A 25,774-nucleotide genomic window follows, 5' to 3' on the forward strand; every position below is an offset into this window, starting at 1 on the left:
ACAGGTATATTTGTATTTATTGTAGCTAGGTAGTTATTAAATAGTTACTATTGTATTTAACTATTGTACCTAGTTAAAATAAATACAAACTTGCCTGTAAAATAAAAATAAATCCTAAAATAGCTACATAGTAACTATTAGTTATAGTGTAGCTATATTAGGGTTTATTTTATAGGTAAGTATTTAGTTTTAAATAGGAATAAATTCATTAATTATAGTAATTTTATTTAGATTTACTAAAAATAGATTTAAGTTAGGGGGGTGTTAGGGTTAGGGTTAGACTTAGGTTTAGGGGTTAATACATTTAATATAGTAGTGGCGATGTTGGGGGCGGCAGATTAGGGGTTAATAATTGTAGGTAGGTGGCGGCGACGTTGGGGGGGCAGATTAGGGGTTAATAAATATAATGTAGGTGTCGGCGATGTTAGGGGCAGCAGATTAGGGGTTCATAGGTATAATGTAGGTGGCGGCGGTGTCCGGAGCGGCAGATAGTTGTTAATAATATAATGCAGGTGGCAAGGATGTCGGGGGCGGCAGATTAGGGGTTAATAAGTGTAAGGTTAGGGGTGTTTAGACTCGGGGTTCATGTTAGGGTGTTAGGTGTAGACTTAGAAAATATTTTCCCATTGGAAACAATGGGGCTGCGTTAGGAGCTGAACGCTGCTTTTTTGCAGGTTTTTTTCAGCCGTCTCAGCCCCATTGTTTCCTATGGGGAGATTGTGCACGAGCACGTTTTAGCCAGCTTACTGCTACCGTAAGCAACGCTGGTATTACAGGTAGAAGTGGCGCTAAATTTGCTCAACGCTCACTTTTCTGAGGCTAACGCAGCCATTCAGAAAACTTGTAATACCAGCGTTGTTTAAAGTGAGCGCTGGAAAAAAAAGGCTCGTTAGCAACGCACGGCTTTACCGACAAAACTCGTAATCTAGCAGTAAGATAACAGTATTTTTATTAAAAGAAAATCAAAAGTTAAATATAAACAAAACTTCTCTAAAAACCCCACATGATTCATAAGGATTGCAACATGTCACAGCTTTATAAGTAGTGGTGATCTCCACAACACAAAGCAGTGAAGGGATTCGCTTCTTTAGTGTCATAATGCTGCACCTATTCATTTCCATCTCCTTTATTATTTTTTCTCACAGCTTTGCACTTCCACGACCATCTAATGACGTTAACATCAGCTCTGAAGATTTTAAGTATGCAGAGGTATGGCTCACTAAATACGCAACTGTTATTTTTTTTTATTGATATACTCATTGCAATAGGAATCCCAAAATAATAAGCTTAATGTGTGTATAGAATGTGTAAGGTTCAATATAGTTCATTATGGAACAGACAAACTGTATCATAGTTTTTAAAGTCAACATTTCAACTTTCATGATATAGATAGAGAAAACAGTTTACTTCTTTTATCAGATTTGCTTTGTTCACTTGGTATCCTTTGTTGAAGAATACATCAGATGGGAGCTTAGGAGTTTTCATGTTTCTTTAGCATTCTTTATGGCAAACTATGAAAAAAATTGTACTAAACATTGCTGCAAACAATGCTGCCAGATGGTTATAGATGCACGCTCCTGAGCTCTCCTAGGATTAGTCTTTAACAAAGGATACCAAGAGATCTAAGCACAATTAATAATAGAAGTAAATCGGAAAGTTATTTAAAATGTCCTTTTGCAATATATTTTCATTATTTATTTGCCTCCCTTTTCATGTAATTTAGCTCTGAAAATTGCAGTTATATATGATGTTAATTTGTTTTAAAAACGTTAATAATCGGCTGATATGTTATTCTAAAGCAACACAACATAAATATCTTTTGATTACAATGTATTTACTGTCCCTAGATTTTAGGGGAAATATAGTGGTTTTAGCCACTTTTTTGTTTCTTTTGGTTATTTTTTAACATTTGCTGTAATCTTTTTCTACAGGAATTTTTGCTCTGACATTATAATACTTTTTTATTTTATTTCTTTACATTTTGTGTTTCTTCTTTAAAGTATTTTTGTTTTTTGACAACTTTACATTTTTTATTAAGATTTACAAAATAAAGATTTTACAACAAAATGTGCATAAAGAACAAGTTGACTGTGATGAATAATACAGTAACAAGGTTGTAATATATATATAGCAGACCATGTTATAGTCACATAAATTCATATGGTTGATAAAAATAGTACCAGTTATAATGAGCTGCAGTTGCACTGATTACATGCTGAAATTGCAGGTAAGTATTGCGTAGAGTTTCTACTATGTATTTACAACAGATGTGCCTTAAAGGGACATGAAACCTCAAATTTTTATTTTCTGATTTAGATAGAGAATACAATTTTCAACAGCTCCTGAGCCTACCTAGGTATCCTTTTCAACAAAGGATATCAAGAAAACAAAACAAATTAGATAATAGAAGTAAATTGGAAAGTTGTTTAAAATCACACGCTCTAGTTGAATCATGAAAGAGAGAATTGGGTTTCATGTCCCCTTTCTAATTATATTACCAGAAAAGGTTTACATTTCGAAATAGTTTTGGATTTTGGAATATATGTATATTTGCATCTGTAAAACGAGACAGCTTGGAGAGGGAATGAGACGTAAGTGTAGATTTATTAAGCTGTGGATGCTGCATTCTACGCCCATCTTTCAGGCTCGCCTGAAACGGAAGTTAAAAAGCAGCGGTCTTAATCATTAAATCATGCCGATCCAATACGATCGGGATGATTGACACCCCCTGGTAGCAGCCGGTGTGCAGGGGGTGGCATTGCACAAGTATTTCACTAGAAATGCTTGTGCAATGATACATACTGACAGCGTATGCTGTCGGCATTTAGCGAGGTTAAGCCGACATGATTCCCTACAGTGAATCATGTCCGCTCGACCATTAGTAAATCTACCCCCAAGTGTAAACAACAATATCTAATGTCATTTAGGCAATATTTACATGTCATTATACAGCTAACACATGCAACCTAATGAGAGTTTTATATTTATTTTATTTATAAAATATTTTATCAGGAAAGATACATTGAGATTTCTCACGTTTTCAAGTATGTCCTGGGTTCACAAAACATTGCATTGATACAATCGGTACAATAAAATACAAAAGCAATAATAATACACAATATATGCACAACATTTTTACATAGAACAGGTAGGAAATATATAATCAACCATGACAGGTGCATTCTGTTTTGAGATATGTAGAGAGGGATCTCTTAAAGGATATTAGGCATGGGGAAGGTTGGAAAGTGTGCGGGAGGAAGTTCCATAATTGTGGAGCTCTGTAGGAAAAGGAGGATCGAGCTGCTTTCTTTTTGTATTGAGGCAAGCTAAATAATGTGCTGGTACTGGATCGGAGGTTATAGGAGGTGGGAATAACCGGTGAGAGCATTCTGCTCAGGTAGGGTGGGAGCTTCCCAGTCAGGCTCTTAAACACAAGGCAGAAAAGATGGAGGGTGCGTCTGGATTCCAGCGACAGCCAGTTTAGTTATTTTAGCATGTCACAATAGTGGGTCCTGTAGTTACATTGTAGCACAAAGCGGAAGAACGAGTTATACAATTTATTCAGTTTATTAAGGTGAGTTTGCGGGGCAGGTGCATATACTACGTCCCCGTAATCCATGATAGGCATCAGCATTTGCTGTACAATCTTTTCCTTTACAGTAGGGCTGAGGCAGGATTTGTTTCTGTACAGGGCACCAATTTTTGGATAAAGTTTAGATGCCAATTTTTCTATATGGAGGCCAAAAGATTGATTGGGGTCTAACAACATACCCAAGTACTTAAAAGAGTGGACTGTGGTCAGTGTGCAATTTGATTTTGTTTTGATGCATAGATGGGAATTTTGTAGTTTGTGTAGTTTAGGTCCCGTTCCAAAGATCATTGTGACAGTTTTGTCAGTGTTTAGGAAGAGTTTGTTTTTTGAGATCCACTTTTCTACCTCTGCAAACTGGTCTTGGAGAACTACTTCAAGCTGTGGCAGATCAGAATTGTTTGCATAGATTACCGTGTCATCTGCATACATGTGTACAGTTGAGGATTTGCAGACATTAGGCAGATCATTTATAAATAATGTGAAAAGTAGGGGGCCGAGAATGGAATCTTGGGGAACACCACACGTGACTGGGAGAGGGAGGGAGTCGCTGTCAGAAATTGAGACATATTGTGATCGATCCGATACATATGATCAAAACCAGGTTAGAGGATGATCACCAATATCTGAGTTTTTTAGTTTGAGCAGTAGTATGTCATGGTCTACTGTGTCAAAGGCCTTTGCAAAATCAAGAAAAATAGCTCCAGTTAGGTCTTCTTGTTCCATTCCAGTCTGGATGTCGTTGCAGACTTTTAGGAGGGCAGTTGTAGTGGAGTGATTTTTACGAAAACCTGATTGATCAGGGGTCAGATAGTTAGATTGTTGGTAATATTCACATAATTGCATATGGACGCATTTTTCTAAGATTTTTGACAATACTGGGAGCAATGATATTGGGCAATAGTTAGAAACCAAGGTTATCTCCCCACTTTTATGGATAGGCACTACTCTTGCAGTCTTCCAAAGTTTGGGTATGTAGCCAGACACCAAGGATTCGTTAATTAGGGTTGTGACCGGTTTAGCAATTGCTGGCGCACTAAGCTTCAACAGCATTGCTGGGATTTGATCAGGTCCAGACTGGTTTTTCATTTTTAGGTTATTAAGGTGTTTCTTAATGATATTGATGGGTACAGGTCTAAAATTTAACTTCTCTGTATTGGGTCTTTGCTGTTTTAGTGGGGCCTGATCCACATTTGTAGTTTCAGGATGCGTGCCATTTATTAGTTTGTCAATCAGGGTGGTGGAGCATACGACAAAATAATTGTTAAAGGCATTTGCTACTTCTAAGGGGAGTTGCAGGGTTTGGTTGTCCACATTGACAGTGGAGGGTTGGGAGTGGATTGGTGGAGTTTGTAAGTAATAGTTTTGTATGCAGTATCAGCTGATAGTACAGTACTGTAATCACAAAGGTAATAGTTGTTATTGTAAATAAATATAGACTAACATTTGCATTTTAGAACACAAAAAAAGCAAACCAAAGATGCAGGCAATGAACTGTCACTTAGTGGATGGGGGGAAGGGTATTGTTTAATAATTTTATTCTAAAAAAAAATATCAATGAAAACTTCTGGATTTTGGAATTCCATTTTCAGGATATGTGCCTGTATTCATCTTGATATACAATAATAATTACACATCAAGAGATCTAACAGAGCCAATCAACTAGAGAATGGTACCTTATCTACATGATGGAGGTCCCATGGGGGACAATTAATGACAACACGAGGCCTGGTTTTGCAAGGGGAGAAGTCACATGTAGCCAGGGCACACTTCATATTAATTTTCTAGTGTAACTCTTTAAAGAAGAGTTTATATATAAGATTTTATATATGACCAGATTAGTAAAGGAGAAATTAGGTAGAGATATATTTATTAAATTAAATAATTTAGAGGTTGCTTGGGTGGAGGGAAGTTACATTAGGTACTAAAGGGACAGTGATGCCCAATAATATAAGAGACTTTTTCTAATGAGATAGTGTAAGACACCAAGTTGAGACATTGGGGCATATTTATCAATGTGCGAGCGGAGCAGGTTGTGTCAACTGCTGGTGCAATGCCGCCCCCTGCAGATTTGTGGCCAATAAACAGCTAGCAGGGGGTGTCAATCAACCCGATCGAATTCGATCAGGTTGATTTCTGTCCGCGGCCTCGGTCTTTAGACTGCTGCTTCATAACTTCTGTTTCTGGTGAGCCTTCAGAAAACAAGGGGCATCCAGCTCCATACGGAGCTTGATAAATATGCCCCATTCTATCATAGTGGGGATCTTGGATTGTTTCCAATACTTAGGAATACATTTTGGGCACAGTTAGCCATGATTTTAAACAGAGATTTATGAAATAAGTGTGGCATAGGTGATGGGCCATTTATAAAAATGTTGTTTAAGTTTCCTCTACATAGTTTTGCTTTGATTATAGTTTTCAGTGGTGTGGATAAAATGCATTTGTTTTTCTGTTGTTTTTTTTACTGCACAGGAGTACTTAAAGAAGTTCTACTCTTTAAACCCAAAATCAAGGAAAAATGATTTCATTGAAAAGCTCAAAGAGATGCAGAAGTTCTTTGGAATGGAAGTAACAGGAACTTTGGACTCAGGATCCATGGATATGATGAAGAGACCAAGATGTGGGGTCCCTGATGTTGCACTGTTCAGTTTGTTTCCTGGCAAACCAAAGTGGATGACAAATTCCCTGACATACAGGTAGAATTCCTAGTAAAAACTAAATACATAAAATAAAAATATGTGAAATCAATATTTTCAGTGGGGTAATGGTACTAAGATGTGAGAGCTTTCTACGGTGGGCAAAAAAATATCAAATTTCTGTGTTAATCTGGAAAGTCTATTAACTAAAGTGAGAGGAAACCTTATCTTTTTAAATGGGCTTTATGGAATAACATAGGGATTAATGTAACAATTTACTCCAGAAAGCAGGTGTTAAAAGTGTATTTTATTCAAAGCTGCTGCATAAACATATTTCCAAATGGGCTGCGCTCTCTATCTCTCTCACGCCGCACTCGAAAGCTATTTTCTGCTGCGGCTGCCTTTTGTTTATATAGTGATTCTATTGTCAATACTGCAGTACTGAAATGTTCAATATAGGTAAGGGGCAGCTTCAACAGGCAAAAGCAACTATATTAAAGGGGCACTAAAGTCAAAATTAAGCTTAAAGGGACACTGAACCCAAATTTTTTCTTTCGTGATTTAGATAGAGCATGACATTTTAAGCAACTTTCTAATTTACTCCTATTAGCAAATTTTCTTCATTCTCTTGGTATCTTTATTTGAAATGCAGGAATATAAGTTTAGATGTCAGCCCATTTTTGGTGAACAACCTGGGTTTTCCTTGCTGATTGGTGGATAAATTCATCCGCCAATAAAAAAAGTGCTGTCCAGAGTCTGAACCCAAAAAAAAAGCTTAGATGCCTTCTTTTTCAAATAAAGATAGCAAAAGAACAAAGAAAAATTGATAATAGGAGTGAATTAGAAAGTTGCTTAAAATTGCATGCTCTATCTGAATCAGAAAGAAAAAATTGGGTTCAGTGTCCCTTTAAAAAGCATATGTTGATTTTGCATTTTAACATTAGGATTGAATTGATGCAGTGTCAGTTTAAACTAACTGGCAAATGACACAGAATATCAAAGGTGTTCCATGATAAATCTATAAATGTAAAGTGTCCCATATCAAAATTTTAAAATATGTCAAAGAAATAAACCAAAATTGTCTGTTAGACATAAATGATTAAATACATTTATTTTACATAATCAACAAATGCATAATAAAAAGACAATGCAATATCACTTAGTATTGACTATTAAATAAGTAGTAGATTTTTTCTAACAAATTTCAAAGTGACTTCTATTTTCCCTGTCACCTGTAATATTTTTAAATGCTGCAAATATCACCTATGCATAAATATTAATCACCTATGCAACTATATTAAAATTGAGATCTTAGTAAGTAAGACTGATTCCCTACCCTGTTTCCACCTGTAAGGTGGAGAATTTCAATCTCAGCTCCCGCCCATGCGTGATTGGCTTTGCGTGGGTAGGGGGCGGGGTTGCACACAAGCACAAAAGAGCGCTCGTGTGCAATGTTAAATGCGGGCAGCGGATTGCTGCCCGCCAGAGGAGAATCCAAGTGGACAGGGGCGAATATGTACGCCCCTGTCTGCCACAGAATGGTAAATGGAGCCCAATATTGCCATATTCTTACTCAGTCACCTACTTACAAGGTGTCCCAATGTATATATAGAGTGAAATCTTGCACATGCGCTGTAGGAACTGGTACCTCAGAAAGGGTGCATATAAATAGGTTGTAAAAATTTTGATAATGTAAGAAAATTTTACCTTTCTTTTAAAATTACATGCTCTGTCTGAATCATGACATTTTAACTTTGGTGTCCCTTTAAAAGGGACAGTCTACTTGAAAATTGTTATTGTTTAAAAAGATAAACAATCCCTTGATTACCCATTCCCCAGTTTTGCATATACTTTTACATGTGTGATTACCTTGTATCTAAACTTCTGCAGACTGACCCTTATCTCAGATATTTTGACAGACATGCATTTTAGCCAATCAGTGTTGACACATAAATAACTCCACGGTAGTGAGCTCAATGTTATGAACTAGACACATGAACTAGCACCGTCTAACTGTGTCGTACTGTGAACATTTGTCAAAATGCACTGAGATAAGAGGCATCCTTCAACATTTTAGAAATCAGTTTGAGCCTACCTAGGTTTATCTTTCAAAAAAGAACACCAAGAGAACAAAGCAAATATGATAATAAAAGTAATTTGGAAAGTTGTTTAAAATTGCATGCCCTAGGGGGCGTGTCTACGCAGCGCCTGTAAATGGTCGTATCTTCAGAAGCTCTGGGCGAAAACTGACTAATCTGCCGGTTATTATCAGCTTTAAGCAGCATTTTTTGGAAACAAAAGATTATCTACAAGTGCATTAGCCAATACTGCATCAAATAATTCCAGATCTGCTGGCACTATGACCCTGGAGGTCAGAATTAGACCGTTGAGGCCTTCAACTCTCACTGAGGGTCAGAGGTATTTATTACTGTACAAGGTACAACTAATAGAACTCAATCCAGGTCTGTACACTTTTGTTTTCCAATTTTTAAATAAAAGCTATGTCTTACTAACGAGAACTGGATGGGCTAAATGTTTTCTATGAAGAAACCTGTAGAAGCTATTATGCTGAATATTTACATTACTTATGATTTATCATTGGTAAAGGGTTTTTTCTGTCAACCGCAAACTTTATGCATATTAACGCCTCATTTGAACTGTTTGTTGCCTTCTGGCGGCGGCCAACTTTCAAGACCTCCCCCCCAGTTACCTGGGTAAGAAACTCTCGATTAGATTAACGCAACTTAAAATGTTATCATTATATGCCGACTATACATTTAACTTGAGCTACCACTACTGCGCTAAATGGAGCGGCACAGACCAGATGACCTGGAGGCAGTTGATGCCTGGGAGCAAAGGATCCAGGCGTTGATATCCCAGCACTTGATCTGCAGAAAAGTTTGCGAGCGGTGCAGACACTTATGGAATATCAGCAATCAGATAAGGATAAGCCTCTGCAGATAATAAGTCCTGTGATGCTGCCAGTACAAGAAAGCATGTCTTCCCTAGCTCAGCGAAATATGCAACATATCCTCCACATGGCGAACAGTACAGGGAGCCTACTGAGCCTATGTCAAGTCATGAGAGAGGGGATTACACAAAGACAGCTGAACATCACAGTACCTCAGCTGCACAGTCATCCTCCCTGACAGAGAAACAGCTTGGTACTAGAGGTGGCAAGAATGTGAAGGTGTCATCCTGGATATTGCGACCCAGAGCTGAAGTTAAATTCTGTGATCAGAGTGGGGACTTACCGAGGTTACGTATCCCATGCGGTCCACCTCGGCAGAAATGATATGTGAACTCAATCGAAGACCCTGTACATGGAAGCCTTTTTAAAATAGCTGGCATAGGTTGAGGGCATTATAGACATGGACTCACCTACAGGCTTTATCAGATCTCCCTTATTGTAAGCCAAAGACTCTCAACGTCATATGTATATATTCCTGGGTATGGACTGGTCTGGACATATTTTGCATTTGGGTATATATATATATATATATATATATATATATATATATCTGATACTATTAAAATTTTTATTACGTTTTTTATAACCCAAATCCCAAACACAATATTAGTATGATATCGCTAATTGATGTATTTAATGTGTGTTACAAAGGTTTTCATGTAAATTTCTAGATCGGGTAACTATGCTTTTTAGATAGATGCCCTCTCAGAAGACCTATCAGATTATGCTAAGAAATAGAAGGGAATCTTTGTGTATCACACCTTGGCATATTTCTGACAAGATTCCATTGTTTAAGCCTTGAATATACTACCCACTGGGACTATAGCGCAAAATTGAATGGCTCAGTTACCTTACCACTATAAATATGATTTCCTTCCAGCCTGATATATATGTGATATAAGATTGTTATGTTATGGTTACCTGACCTGTTGTTAGGATTTATTAAGTATCATATTTTATCTAGTACATGAATATGAGTCATTACCCTCCTCAATAATCTTAGCAAGTACTTATTGGTACAGAAGTCCATCTACTACTCTGTTCCTCTGTTCTCAAATAATAGCTTTCTGATCTCCTCCACATAGCTCCCACTTTGAGAAAAGATCCGATGCCTGACAGTTCTTGTGCCCCCTTCCCAAAAATCCAGAAATAATTTATTAGCCCTATAATATTTGACATGACTCTGAGCATGAGAGGTCTCATAAGTTACATTATAATTATTGAAGGCCCTCACAGTGTTTGAAATCAATGTTATAGTTGTCTTTGGTTTTGGCCCACAATATTTAAATACAAGAGCATGCTATGACCATCCTATAAAATAAAAAAAACTGAGGGTCACTATTTGGGATTGAAAAGTGGTCCCTGATTGTTCATGACGGTCTTCTGTAGCTTTGTTGCTTTTCTAATGCTGCAAGGTCCTAAAGCGACCTCATATGACATCTAGAAGACCTATAACTTAAATGGCAAGCATAATGTTTACCTTTATTCTCAACCAATGTTATATAACTATGCTATGTAAAGCTTGTCCAACTAATATTTGATGCCTATTTGGAAACAAACTCTTTGTATAGATTGTACTGAAATGCATTGTTTGTATGCTGGGATTCAAACCTCAATAAAAATTATAATAAAAAAAATTGCATGCCCTTTATGAATCATGAAAGTTTAATTTTGACTTGACTGTCCCTTTAAGTGTTCAAAGTAAGTGAAATGATCTAGGTAAGAGGTTAATGAAATGAACTATGGTGAATAACGTTGCTTTAATGAATAGTATTTGACTTATCATATTATTTTTTCATGGATTGTGTCTAATAACTGTCTGTAGATGTGTAAGTGGTTGTCTGTTGTGTATTTTGCCTTCTATTTTCTGTGTTTTACCATTTCTAAAGATCGACTGCTTCTTTATTCAACTAATTAGGAATTGGGATGTTTCAACTAAATTCCCCAAAACAGAAAAAGATATCTGATTCATTCATAGATCCTAAACACATTTGCAAAGATTAACGGTTATATCATCAATAAAATATGTTCTTGTTAGGAATATTATAACCCTGGAAATAATTGATACTGACAAATGTGAGACATGTTTTAGTTTGATAGTAAATGATTATAATAAAGTTGTATCCAGGCCTATTAATGTGGTATGATCATTATTATTGTTTTATAGGATTGTGAATTATACACCTGACCTTCCCAGAGAAATGGTGGATGATGCAATACAAAGAGCGTTCAATGTGTGGAGTAATGTGACACCCCTGAGATTCAGTAAGGTTTCAATGGGAGAAGCAGACATACTTATTCAATTTGGCGCGCGCTGTAAGTCAATGTTTTGTTTTGTTTTTAATTTGCAATGTAAAATAAGTTATGTTATATGAACATATGCAGAGTACTGGACCTACGATTTTGTGTATAAATAAAAGGGCTTTATTACTGGCAGTTAGACCTGGTAATTTTAGGGGAAAGTTTGTTTGATTTCTCAAATGATATAATTTATGTTATATTAAGGCATCCAAGCAGCAAGTGCTACCCAGGTTCTGAACCAAAAATGGGCCGGCTCCTAAGCTTACATTCCTACTTTTTTAAATAAAGATCGCAAGAGAATGAAGAAAAATTGATAATAGGAGTAAATTAGAAAGTTGCTTAAAATTACATGCTCTATCTGAATCATAAAATAAACAATTTGGGTTTTGTATCCCTTTAAGTTAAAATAGAGACAATCATGCATATCCCTGAATGTAATAAATTGGTAAGAGATATATTATTCTGTTTTCAGAAATGTATTTTAAAATCCAATTTTACTGAATGCAAATGCAGCAATTCTTTGGCAATATTAAAGCAACAAACAATAAAGAAAGCAACTTATAGAGAAAACACACAAACAATTCTAATGTTGCTTACGTCAGGGAAAAAAGCATATGATGAGGGAGGTCATTTTGATATTACCACATCTCTGCATCTAACACCATCACATACACAGCTTATAAGGCTTATATGGTGGAATATTTGGGTATAGAACACTTGTGATTTTCACTGTGACCCTATATCTGGCACATGTCTTACAGTGCTATACACTTTCCCTGTGAAAAACTTTATTTCAACCTGGTCCCTAATACAACCAAACAATGCAAGCTCTCAATCAAACAAACTGGGAACAAGCCAATGGTGCACAGGCTTATGTAATCTCCCTATACATATACAAAACACAGGAGTGGACTGCACTCTCAGACTGGAAAGGGTACACATCCCATGACCAGGTCCAGTTTGAGAGTGCAGTCCACTCCCATGTTTTGTAGATGTCTAGGGTGATTACATAAGCCTGTGCACCTTTGGGAGGCTCCCAGTTTGTTTGATTGCGAGCTTTTATTGTTTGGCTGTTTTAGGTATCCAGGTTGGGAGAGACCTTGATGTGGTACCTGGGCTTGTCCCATTTGGCCAGAGGCGGTAACTAACCCTTCCATTTTTGCTTTTAATCTTAGCTTTTTCCTTGCAAGTGAGTGCCTGGCTTCCTCTGTGTGCTGTATTAATTGGTTTTGTAACTTTCCCTAAGGGCTTTGCACCCAGACTTGTATTGGGTTAACTGCCTGGGGCTCTGGGGACTGTGCAGCCACCTGTGAGTGCCATTGAGCACCCAGGGCGGTGCATGTTGCAGGGTCATGGTATGTGTACCCTGTATTTTTGTGTGTATATATATATATATATATATATATATATATGTATGTATATATGTGTGTGTCTCTATCTCTATCGTCTCTATCTCTATTCATCTCGGTATAGATAAATATTTTGCAAAACATACAGATATGGAAATGTATATTTAAAAAATAAAAAGATAATTTTCTTCTTAATAAAGAACATTGGTATTTGAGGTATTCCTAACGCACCTTTGGCTTTAGTACAGTTGGTCTAGCGCACCCTTGGGTTAGCGCACAAGCGATAAAAATAAAAGGATTTTTTAGAGTGCCCATAGTAGTCTATGGGGAAAGGGAGTTGGTGTGTTCGCTATATCCAGCCTCCAGATGTAAGTGCACTTTCAACTTGTTATATCAGCCCTAACATGGGATCGCTATTCATTTACCTTGAGTCCAATTAGAGATCACAAGCAATACAAATGTATTGCTCCACTTGTAATTTAGGTCACTATCTTCTGCATTCCACTTGTAATCTAGCCCAGAGTGTACAGTAAATCATTTTATTTGTATGCCTAAAATAGCAGTATATGTTGTGTCTATTTTTCTAGCGCCTGGGGCTTTCTCTCAATTTGATGGCCCTAGAGGGGTACTTGCTTATGCGTTTGCTCCTGGGAGTGGTGTAGGAGGTGATGCTTATTTTGATGAAGATGAGACATGGACATCAACTAGAGCAGGTAATTTGTCTTTTTTAGATTTGTTTAACCCTAAAGTGTCACATTTTAATTCATTATAATTTAACCAGCTGTGTGGATCTTTAGATAGACTACATAATTATGCCCATATAAAACATGCATTGTATATAAGAAGAACGTTTATTGTTAAAGGCACAGTAAAGTTATTATTAGACATTTATGGTTTAGACCGCATACTATTTTAAACAACTTTCAAATTTACTTCTATTATTTAATTTGCTTCATTCTCTTCTTATCCTTTGCTGAAAGGTTTATCTAGGTAAGCTCAGGAGCAGCAAAGAACCTAGGTTCTAACTGCTGATTGGTGGCTGCATATATACTGATTGTCATTGGCTCACCCATGTGTTCAGTTAGAAACCAGTAGTGCATTGCTGTTCCATCAACAAATGATACCAAGAGAATGAAGCAAATTTGATAATAGAAGTAAGCTGGAAAGTTGTTTAAAATTCTATGTTCTACCTAAATCATAAAAGAAAATGTTTGGGTTTCTTGTCCCTTTAATGATCAATTTAGCTGATAAGTCCAGTAAAAGAACAGGTATAATATTTAATGCAAATCACAGTATAAACCATTTAATGACAAAACAAAGTGGAAAAGTAAATATTTGCAAACATTTTTTTTTAGTTACATCCTGGAGTTTCTCTCTATCACAATTCATTTTTATTTTCTATTAAGACAAGAAGAAACAGAAGCGCCACATGGCCCAATATTGTCTGGTCCAGAAGATAGATGTGTATATATATATATACAATGTAAACTCACATTTGAAAAAGCACCTCAAACAGTGCTATGGCAGCAGTCTGGGATTTCTAATAGTCACCCAGGGGACCAAACTCCGGTATAGATGTGGTGTCTATATGAACAACATAAAAGGACATAGGTGCCTATATGGCCTAGTATTGTCTTGATACAGGTGAGTCAGTAAGTTATTGAAAAAGGAACTCACATTTGTTGTAGCATCCCCTTTGATGGTATAGAGGCAGGATGGGATCAATCTGGTCACCCACCAGACTTGTGCAAGGGCCTGCTGGATACCAGGAAAACCAGATAACACCAGTGATACAAAGTGAGGCCCAGTGTGAGGGGCTCCTCTCAGCAACAGGATATGTAGCACCAAAGAGATATAATAGCAAGTGTCCCAATATAAAAATGGTTTTATTTAAAATGATAAAAACAAAGCTACGCGTTTCTCAGCTCAAGGCTGTTTCATCAGGCTTCATAAAAAGATTTAAGAACACTTGCTATATATACACACAGAAAATCTAATTAGTGTTAATTAGCATCACATGATACCAGGAGGAGCCTGGAAGGCACATAAGACCTTATTGGTCATAAAATGTCAGAATCTAAACCAATAAGGGGAGAGTAGTGCATTTCCTACCAATCAGGAGTCATATCAACACACTTCTCATAAATAGAACGTTTGTTCCAATAACTAATATGGCTATATAAATAAATAAAAAATCAACAACATTGCACCATTTCTTGTCTGGTACAATCAAAAGCAAAAGTGCACAATGTTAAATCCAGAGATCCCCTCGCAAGTATGTGTCAAAATATGCAATCCCACACGGATATCCTTAACAAAAAAACAAATTACCATTGCATACATCAGTGAGCAGATAATACACACCCAAATTCATACTTTCTTATAATCACAGTTCATAATGTACATGTAATACAAAATTCATTAGAACACATGACAATTCAGAAAAAACAGACCTTTTTCTGAATTGTCATGTGTTCTAATGAATTTTGTATTACATGTACATTATGAACTGTGGTTATAAGATGTATGCAATGGTAATTTGTTTTTTTGTTAAGGATATCCGTGTGGGATTGCATATTTTGACACATACTTGCGAGGGGATCTCTGCATTTAACATTGTGCACTTTTGCTTTTGATTGTACCAGACAAGAAATGGTGCAATGTTGTTGATTTTTTATTTATTTATATAGCCATATTAGTTATTGGAACAAACGTTCTATTTATGAGGTGTGTTGATATGACTCCTGATTGGTAGGAAATGCACTACTCTCCCCTTATTGGTTTAGATTCTGACATTTTATGACCAATAAGGTCTTATGTGCCTTCCAGGCTCCTCCTGGTATCATGTGATGCTAATTAACACTAATTAGATTTTCTGTGTGTATATATAGCAAGTGTTCTTAAATCTTTTTATGAAGCCTGATGAAACAGCCTTGAGCTGAGAAACACGTAGCTTTGTTTTTATCATTTTAAATAAAACCATTTTTATATTGGGACACTTGCTATTATATCTCTTTGGTGCTACATATCCTGTTGCTGAGAGGAGCCCCTCGCACTGGGCCTCACTTTGTATCACTGGTGTTATCTGGTTTTCCTGGTATCCAGCAGGCCCTTGCACAAGTCTGGTGGGTGACCAGATTGATCCCATCCTGCCTCTATAGCATCAAAGGAGATGCTACAACACATGTGAGTTCCTTTTTCAATAACTTACTGACTCACCTGTGTCAAGACAATACTAGGCCATATAGGCACCTATGTCCTTTTATGTTGTTCATCTAGACACCACATCTATACCGGAGTTTGGTCCCCTGGGTGACTATTAGAAATCCCAGACTGCTGCCATAGCACTGTTTGAGGTGCTTTTTCAAATGTGAGTTTACATTGTATATATATACACATCTATCTTCTGGACCAGACAATATTGGGCCATGTGGCGCTTCTGTTTCTTCTTGTCTTTGTAGATTGCTGCTTTGGATCCCGGCCTGGATCTCCACAGATAGCTGCCTGCATTCATCTCAGTGACTTTCCATCATCACTACTAGAGATTATATTACTACTAAAATATAGGACTGATTGTCCTCCACGAGCTTGCTACACAGTGTATTGGACTTAATAGTTCACACTACATTGTAAACCCTATATCAGAGACTGAACTATCTGTTTAATATTGTATTCTGGTTGTCGGAAATTTGTATCTTGTTTATCTCTCTTTCTCTTAGGAGGTACATAGGCATTTTGTTACCTATCACCACTGTGTGTTTTTTATATATTACCACATCTTTCTCTTAGGAGGTATATATATATATTTTTTTTGGCACTAATATCTAGACTATTTAGTTTTAGACTAGTATAGTTACACTATCTTTCTCTATTGAGGCTTGTACAACAATTGGCTATTTAATATTACCCTGACAGGATTTCTGCTATATCCCCTGATAGGGCGCCCCCTCCTAATTTTTATTTTCTATTGCTCATTATATATTAATATAAAATTGTATTTATTTGAATTGAAATATCACACCTGCTCAGAGAGTCGGTGGTGGCTTGTATGATGAAAAGGGGCATAGCAGTAGTAGTTCCTTATTCGCCCTAGAACTATGTGTGTTTAAATGGCACAATATTGTTAAACACATAAAATACCACTCAAGAGCCACAGAGAACTTCTGGAAACAGCAGCTGAAACCATCAACAGTCACATGGCTCTGCCAATCAGTGGCTTTGTTCATCTCGGGAGCTTGCAGCTCCTGAGTGCTGACTTTATCTGTTACCCCTCTGCATTGGCTAAACCAGGGTTTTTAAAACCTATCCTCAAGCTTCCCTCACAAGCCAGATTTTCAGGGTTACTTTGGGTATGTCATGATCCGGTGTACATGCGCTCAGGACACAGAGCCTCGGGGCAGTGGTAGGGATTTGGAGACACCGACCCCTGACCCGGGGAAGAGTATCCTGGACGTGGATAGATGATATTCTGTGATTCATAGTTGCTAGAAGTTATTGTAGAATAAATGGATAGTGCAACATTTGTATACAATATATTCTGACTTCACTGTGACTTATAGTTAGTTAATAGGAGTAGCTGCAGTATTCAATGAGAGAAAAATATAGCAATGTGGAATGTTCAGGCTTCAGAGTAAACTGGTAGAAGAATGACACTTAGATGCAAACTAAGGTTTGTTGCAGGTTCACAGTACATAATATTATATAAAGCTGTATGTCAGAGTTAAGCACAGCTGCACAGGTATTTAGACAAGCTGCAATTTTAGGCATTAATTACTGTTTGTGCATATATATGCAAACTAGGTTTGTTGCAGGTTCACAGTACATATTATATAGAGCTGTATGTCAGTAATTAGCAGAGCAGCACAGGTGAAAGTTAAGTTTAAGGCATCAATTACTGTTTGTACATATATTGGAGAATCACATGAAAGCTTTTAACTGAACATATAGATGCAGAGTTCTGAATATGTTAACATATTTGCAGCAGGATATTTCAGCAATGACAACTTGTAGCAGAGAAATAGTTATAAAGGTCTGAGTAAGATGCTGTTATAATTAGAGAGTGATGATAACCAAAAGTATGCTTGATTTATAATAAAGTTCAGAGTTTGTTAAGTAGCAGTGTCCAGGAAACAGAAATGGAATTATTTGGATACTTGCGATTTGATGATTTAAGGCATAGGTAATAGAAAAGGCTGTAGCTTCAATAAGTTGGTAAATTCATGCAGGAAAACCGTCACAGACCTCTGTTGTTCAGGATCACAACTTCAAAGTTAATGCAAAGCACATTAGGCCTGAGAAGACTTAAAAAGAGGCTGAGAGAATCAGGTGCATGAATGATTAATCAGGCAGGCAGGCAAGCTGAATGTAAATACTGCCCAAAACCAGCAGTCAGGGAAGGAAGTCTTCAAGGGATAGTGACATTAGGCTGAGATATGTTACAGATCCCCCTCCTTAAAGGCGACCTCCGGGCGCCCAACACAATCCAAAAGGAGAGAGAACAAAAATGATATGGAGAACCAGTAGTAGGTGTATGGAGGTAGTGAGTCCAATCGGAAATCAAGAAAGGAGGGTTGGAGATCTCTTGAAAAAGTTGAATGACGAAGCAAAGGCCATGGAATTCAGGTATCAAAAGATCTTGATAATGATGAGAGCAAAACTTGAAGTCATCTTTCTTGTAGTCATCGTGAGAATGCATGAACGTAACATACAATGAGCTTCCTACCACAGAATCATCCTGAGGGTTGATAGGCGGATGTTCTTCATAATAGATGACCATGTACACAGCCAATGAAAAGGCACCCAGTCCTAGACATATGAATAAGCTTTCCTCAACATCAGAAATAGAGATGCAGCATTCTGGATTGATAACCAGATTATCCACCTTTGTGTCAGAGATTTGAGTATCCTCAGAATTAACCTCTTGTCTGAGGATTAGATATACTCCAAAAGAAAAAGCTATAGCCACTTCTAACCCAATAGCAGGGCTTTCTTTGAAGTAGGAGATAGGAGTGTAGAGTGCAAGATTTGTCCAGTTCTTGCCATCTTCTGATTCAATATGAAATGTCTCCTTACTGGATTCGGAGTCAAGAGTGTCCTCACTAGGAACAGGTATATGAATGCCCACACCAGGGCAAGGTTCAGGAATACCCACATCAGGGAAAGGTACAGGAATATCCTCAATAGGATCAAGTGAAGGAATGTCCTCACCAGGGCAAGGTTCAGGAATACCCACATCTGGGCAAGGTTCAGGAATATCCTCAGTAGGATCGGGTGAAGGAATGCCCATGCCAGGGCAAGGTTCAACTATAGAAAAAGAAAAAGAACCCACTTTAGAGCCAGGAACCATACTCTCTTCTGAGCAGAGGGCAAGGCTTTCTTCAGGGTTCACAAACGAAGAATTTACAAGACCCACTTTAGAGCCAAGAACCATACTTGCTTCTGAGCAGAGGGCATGGCTATCTTCAGGATCAAGTATTATTACACCCATTTCTGGGTTAAACAAAGGAATACCCATACCAGGGTCAAAAATAGGAGAGTCCACCTTGATGCCAGGTTTAGTGGTATCATCATGGAAAACAGGGACAGGATTGGCCACTGGGGAATCTTCTTGAAGAACGTTTGTACAAGTTTCAGGGTTAAGAATGTCCACTTGCGAACTTGGTTCAATGTTGTCCTCACAGGATTCAGTATCAGGAATTCCTGTACAGGAAACTGATGTAGTAGAAAATGTAGGTTGGTGCAAAGTATCTCCCAAGGGAAACAATTTCTTAGATGCAGTAACAGAAGAATTTTGAGAAGGTGAAGTGTACTGAAATATGCCACACTCAGGTAGATGCGGAGGAATTCAGCAGGCATACTTATTTGAGTTTGAATATCAGAGCTAAATTCTCCAGGGACTATCTCTGGTAAACTGTTAGATTGTATATCTGGAACAAAATTATCTTTTGTTTCTAGCACAGGATTTATAGACATTGAGGCAGCATGAGTGGGATGCAAGAAATCAATAGTTGGAAACAGTTTTTGTAGTTGTTGTAGAGTCTGAGAAGAGATACCATTAGATGCTTTAAGAACAGACTGAAGGTGACTAGAGACAACATCCAGCTTAGTGTTGACAGTGTCATGAGGCAAGAGAGGGTCTGGCACAACAGAAACTGAAACAGGAGATTCAGGCTGAGTTTCCTCTTTGCACTTCTGATTTTCTGTAGGCAGAAAGACTTTCTTCTTCTTTTTTTTCTTAGAGAGCTTAGATAACTGATATTTCTTCCCAGTATGAGGCTTCTTAGGTTGCTGCCATTGTGGCTTGTAGTAAGGTTGAGAACAGAAATCCTCTTCATCACTGGATGCATAATTCTGATGTAATAAATCAGCATAGTAGTTGAGGGAACCTTTTCTCCAAACAGCAGTCTGTAAACCAGATGTCTTTTCTTCCGGCTCTGAATCTGTCCAATCTAACGAATCCATGGGAATATCAGAAATAGGAAGATCAGTATTTCCATGAGAGGTTTCATGATGGGAGCTGTCTGTATCATCCATATTGTAAATATAACAATCAAGGATGTCATTATAGCCAATAGGTTGAGGTTTTGTCTGAGTTTGTGGCGAATTAAAGTTGCGCTCATACCAGTCTAATGCCAGTTCAGCTGGATCTGTGAAGTCATCCTCCTTGTTGACATATTCAGACTCAGAATCAGTATCACCAGTATAGGAATCACAAACAGGAGGAGTAGAAGGTATTCTGGAACAGTAGTCCTGTCCCTTTAAAACTTTAAAGGTCTGAATTTTTTCTGCTGAATCTATGAATGCATCCTCTTCAGTTACATAGTCAGACTCAGAATCAGTTTCACCAAAATGGAAATCACGAACATGGGGAACAGATGAAATTCTAGAAAAGTGGTTCTGTCTCTTTAAATCTTTAAAGATCTGATTTTTTTCTGCTGAATCGATGGATACATTCTCTTCATTTTCATAGTCAGATTCAGAATCAGTTTCACCAAAATGGTAATCACGAACATGAGGAACAGATGACATTTTAGAAAAGTGGTTCTGTCTCTTTAAATCTTTAAAGATCTGATTTTTTTTCTGCTGAAGCTATGGTTAAATCCTCTTCATTTTCATAGTCAGATTCAGGATCAGTTTCACCAAAATGGTAACCACGAACATGAGTAGAGGATAGTCTAGAATAGGAGTACTGTGTCTTTAAATTTTTAAAAGTATGAAAATCTTCTGTTTTATCTTTAGGGATAGCGTGGGTCTGAGATATGTTGCAATTTTTTATTTTCCTTTGAGGGTCGGTGCATCCACTACCACTGCGGATCCCTTTTTTAGGCATTAACTTTCTGTCATGATCCGGTGTACATGCGCTCAGGACACAGACCCTCGGGGCAGTGGTAGGGATTTGGAGATACCGACCCCTGACCCGGGGAAGAGTATCCTGGACGTGGATAGATGATATTCTGTGATTCATAGTTGCTAGTAGTTATTGTAGAATAAATGGATAGTGCAACATTTGTATACAATATATTCTGACTTCACTGTGACTTATAGTTAGTTAATAGGAGTAGCTGCAGGATTCAATGAGAGAAAAATATAGCAATGCGGAATGTTCAGGCTTCAGAGTAAACTGGTAGAAGAATGACACTTAGATGCAAACTAAGGTTTGTTGCAGGTTCACAGTACATAATATTATATAAAGCTGTATGTCAGAGTTAAGCACAGCTGCACAGGTATTTAGACAAGCTGCAAGTTTAGGCATTAATTACTGTTTGTGCATATATATGCAAACTAGGTTTGTTGCAGGTTCACAGTACATATTATATAGAGCTGTATGTCAGTAATTAGCAGAGCAGCACAGGTGAAAGTTAAGTTTAAGGCATCAATTACTGTTTGTACATATATTGGAGAATCACATGAAAGCTTTTAACTGAACATATAGATGCAGAGTTCTGAATATGTTAACATATTTGCAGCAGGATATTTCAGCAATGACAACTTGTAGCAGAGAAATAGTTATAAAGGTCTGAGTAAGATGCTGTTATAATTAGAGAGTGATGATAACCAAAAGTATGCTTGATTTATAATAAAGTTCAGAGTTTGTTAAGTAGCAGTGTCCAGGAAACAGAAATGGAATTATTTGGATACTTGCGATTTGATGATTTAAGCATAGGTAATAGAAAAGGCTGTAGCTTCAATAAGTTGGTAAATTCATGCAGGAAAACCGTCACAGACCTCTGTTGTTCAGGATCATAACTTCAAAGTTAATGCAAAGCACATTAGGCCTGAGAAGACTTAAAAAGAGGCTGAGAGAATCAGGTGTATGAATGATTAATCAGGCAGGCAGGCAAGCTGAATGTAAATACTGCCCAAAACCAGCAGTCAGGGAAGGAATTCTTAAAGGGATAGTGACATTAGGCTGAGATATGTTACAGGGTAAGAGCAAGTTAATAACTATCGGCTAGATTACGAGTCTTGCGTTAGCCTTAAAAGCAGCATTGGCCTGTCCTAACGCTACTTTTCAATGCCTGCTGGTATTACGAGTCTTGAAGGAACAGGTGTACCGCTCACTTTTTTGGCCAGACTCGGAAATACCGCAAATCCACTTACGTAAATTGCGTATACTATATTTTCAATGGGACTTGCATAGCGCCGGTATTACGATTCTGACCAAAAGTGAGCGGTACACCCTCTCCTGTCAAGCCTGGTACCGCATTTAAAAGTCAGTAGTTAAGAGTTTTACACTACAACGCTGTAGCATAAAACTCTTAACTAAAGTGCTACAAAGTACACTAACACCCATAAACTACCTATTAAACCCTAAACCGAGCCCCCCCACATTGCAAACACTAAAATAAATATTTTAACCCCTAACCTGCCGAACCGGACATCGCTGCCACTATAATAAATATAATAACCCCTAAACCGCCACACTCCCACATCGCAAACATTAGTTAAATATTATTGACCCCTAATCTGCCGGCCCTAACATCCCCGCCACCTACCTACATTTATTAACCCCTAATCTGCCACCCCCAACGTCGCCGCCACTATATTAAAGATATTAACCCCTAAATCTAAGTCTAAGCCTAACACCCCCCTAACTTAAATATAATTTAAATAAATCTAAATAAAATTTACTATCATTAACTAAATTATTCCTATTTAAAACTAAATACTTACCTATAAAATAAACCATAAGCTACCTACAATATAACTAATAGTTACATTGTAGCTATCTTAGGGTTTATTTTTATTTTACATTCAACTTTGTATTTATTTTAACTAGGTAGAATAGTTATTAAATAGTTATTAAGTATTTAATAACTACCTAGTTAAAATAAAGACAAATTTACCTGTAAAATAAAACCTAACCTAAGTTACAATTACACCTAACACTACACTACAATTAAATTAATTACCTAAATTAAATACAATTAATTACAATTAAATAAAATTATCTAAAGTACAAAAAACCCCCACTAAATTACAGAAAATAATAAAGACATTACAAGATTTTTAAACTAATTACACCTACTCTAATCCCACTAACAAAATAAAAAAGCCCCCCAAAATAAAAATAGCCCTACCCTACACTAAATTACAAATAGCCCTTAAAAGGGCCTTTTGTGGGGCATTGCCCCAAAGTAATCAGCTCTTTTACCTGAAAAAATAAAGTACAAATACCCCCCCAACATTAAAACCCTCCACCCACACAACCAACCCTACTCTAAAACCCACCCAATCCCCCCTTTAAAAAAAACTAACACTAACCCCTTGAAGATCACCTTACCGGGAGACGTCTTCATCCAACCAGGCAGAAGTGGTTCTCCAGATGGGCAGAAGTCTTCATTCAACTGGGCAGAAGTGGTCCTCCAGACGGGCAGAAGTCTTCATCCACACAGCATCTTCTATCTTCATCCATCCGGAGTGGAGCGGGTCCATCTTCAAGGCATCCGACGCGGAGCATCCTCTTCTTTCTTCGTCCGACGACTGAATGAAGGTTCCTTTAAATGACATCATCCAAGATGGTGTCCCTTCAATTCTATCAGCTAATCGGAATTGAAGGGACGTCATCTTGCCTTATTCTATTCATATACCTCTTCTTGCCTCATTCTATTCATATACCTCTTCTCTTCAAATACCTAAAATGTTAAATGTATTCTGACAGGTTTAAATACATTGTTCATACTGTATAAACTTCATGAAATCTTGGTTATGTATTTTCCTGTATTTAAAGGTACATTCTAGTTTTTAAAAAATGCTCTATTATATTAGAATATTTTATTTTTTAACAAATTCCCTTATTTTACTATGTTTTTACATTCTTAATAAGGGTTAAACACATAAAGTTGCCCTTCTGGAACACCCCATTCTGCTGCAGATGAGGATACTGCCAATGACTGGATCACACGCAAGTATGCCTGCTCCTGATTGGCTTATATGCTGTATCCTCATCTGGAGTGGCACTTTGACTATGCATTAACCAGATTTAATGGATTAAACACATAATAAAATAAACACATTTGTTTAATACTAAAATGCTCTAACAAAATAGAACATTTAACTTTAAGTCATTTACCTGAATTCTATTAATTTGAAAGGTATAATTTTACCATGTTTCATTCTCATGTACTTTTTCTCTGTAGGAATCAATTTGTTCCTGGTGGCTGCACATGAGTTTGGTCATTCGTTAGGACTTGATCACTCCAATGAGCGAAGTGCTTTGATGTTCCCAACATATAGCAGTGCAAACTTAAACAACTTCCGCTTGTCACAGGATGACATTAGCGGAATACAGTCAATCTATGGGAGAAGACGATAGAACTGCTGATGCAGATAGCCATGTGTTGTTCTGTTCAGGAGGAATATCCACTCTTCAGCTCTATGACACGTTGATTTAAACTGCTAGGTTCAGTTGTGCTTAATAAGACTCAGCAAAAAAAACAAAAAAAACACCTCAACACAAATGAGGTAAAACTAGTACCTATTGGTACACAAAAACTGGCTGTTTCTGCCTAGAATGTTCACTTACAGATACCATTTGGTTACAAGTGCATAAAAGACTCAAGATCCTGGTTATACGTTTGCAGAAAAGATGTTGGTAGATAAGATTTATCTTGAGAGCAAATTGTGCTTTATGTGAGGATTTAACTCCATTACTTTATATAATTTCACTTACAATGAATGATGTATTTATCTTACTCTTGTCTCACTATAACATTGTACTGTAACTGGTTTAAATATCCTTTACCAGCTTCACTGAGCAATAACCAGAATCCTACATCATGAGTTTCTATACTTCAATCTGCTAGGCTTTAAAGAGATACTAGCCCCAAGTTTTCATGATTCAGTTAGAGCATGCAATTTTAAGCAACTTTATATTTTACTCCTATTAATTTTCTTTGTTCTCTTGCTATCTTTATTTGAAAAAGCAGGAATGTAAGCTTAGGAGATGGCCTTTTTTTTAGTTAAAATTGCATGCTCTATTTGAATCAGGAAAGAAAAAAATTGGGTTAGTATCCCTTTAAACCTGCCTTGAGCAACATTGCACTGGTATGAGGGAGTCTGTGTTTTAAAACTGATCAGGGAATTTAATTTGCATATTCTTACCCAGAATCCCTGAGCTGAGTATTTCAGTTGAAAAAGTAATTTGTTGATATCTGCTGTATAATGATAAATACAAACATGATTTAATGTACTTTAAATAAAAACATGAATGGACAAAGCTGGTTCCATGATATTATTTATTTATACATGCTTATTTTACATCTGTAAGGGATGGGAATACCTCTGAATAGCTTGGTTCCTCAGCCACGGAATCGATCTGCTTCTCTTAGAAAAATTACAATCAATAGCAAAGTTATGTTACTTCTGAAAACTTGTATCTTTACCCCAGACACCTATATAAGCAATAGCTCCTACTCCACTGATTAGA

General features: G+C 37.1%; 1 protein-coding gene across 1 annotated transcript; it reads left to right on the top strand.

The window, feature by feature from the left end:
• Positions 1-1,072: 1,072 nt before the first annotated feature.
• LOC128654582 (collagenase 3) lies at positions 1,073-25,564 on the top strand. The gene is made up of 5 exons (XM_053708577.1): positions 1,073-1,209; positions 6,062-6,285; positions 11,364-11,512; positions 13,434-13,559; positions 24,486-25,564. The coding sequence occupies exons 1-5, from the start codon at positions 1,099-1,101 to the stop codon at positions 24,659-24,661; spliced, it is 786 nt and encodes a 261-aa protein (XP_053564552.1). The 5' UTR covers positions 1,073-1,098; the 3' UTR covers positions 24,662-25,564.
• Positions 25,565-25,774: the final 210 nt, after the last annotated feature.

This window comes from Bombina bombina, chromosome 3 (assembly GCF_027579735.1).
Source record: "Bombina bombina isolate aBomBom1 chromosome 3, aBomBom1.pri, whole genome shotgun sequence".
In the NCBI taxonomy this organism is placed as follows: Eukaryota; Metazoa; Chordata; class Amphibia; order Anura; family Bombinatoridae; genus Bombina; species Bombina bombina.

Coding starts and splice junctions, on each gene's coding strand:
- LOC128654582 (XM_053708577.1), top strand. CDS start 1,099: ATGCTGCACCTATTCATTTCCATCTCCTTTATTATTTTTTCTCACAGC. Junction 1,210..6,061: donor AAGATTTTAAGTATGCAGAG/GTATGGCTCACT, acceptor TTTACTGCACAG/GAGTACTTAAAGAAGTTCTA. Junction 13,560..24,485: donor ATGGACATCAACTAGAGCAG/GTAATTTGTCTT, acceptor TTTTCTCTGTAG/GAATCAATTTGTTCCTGGTG.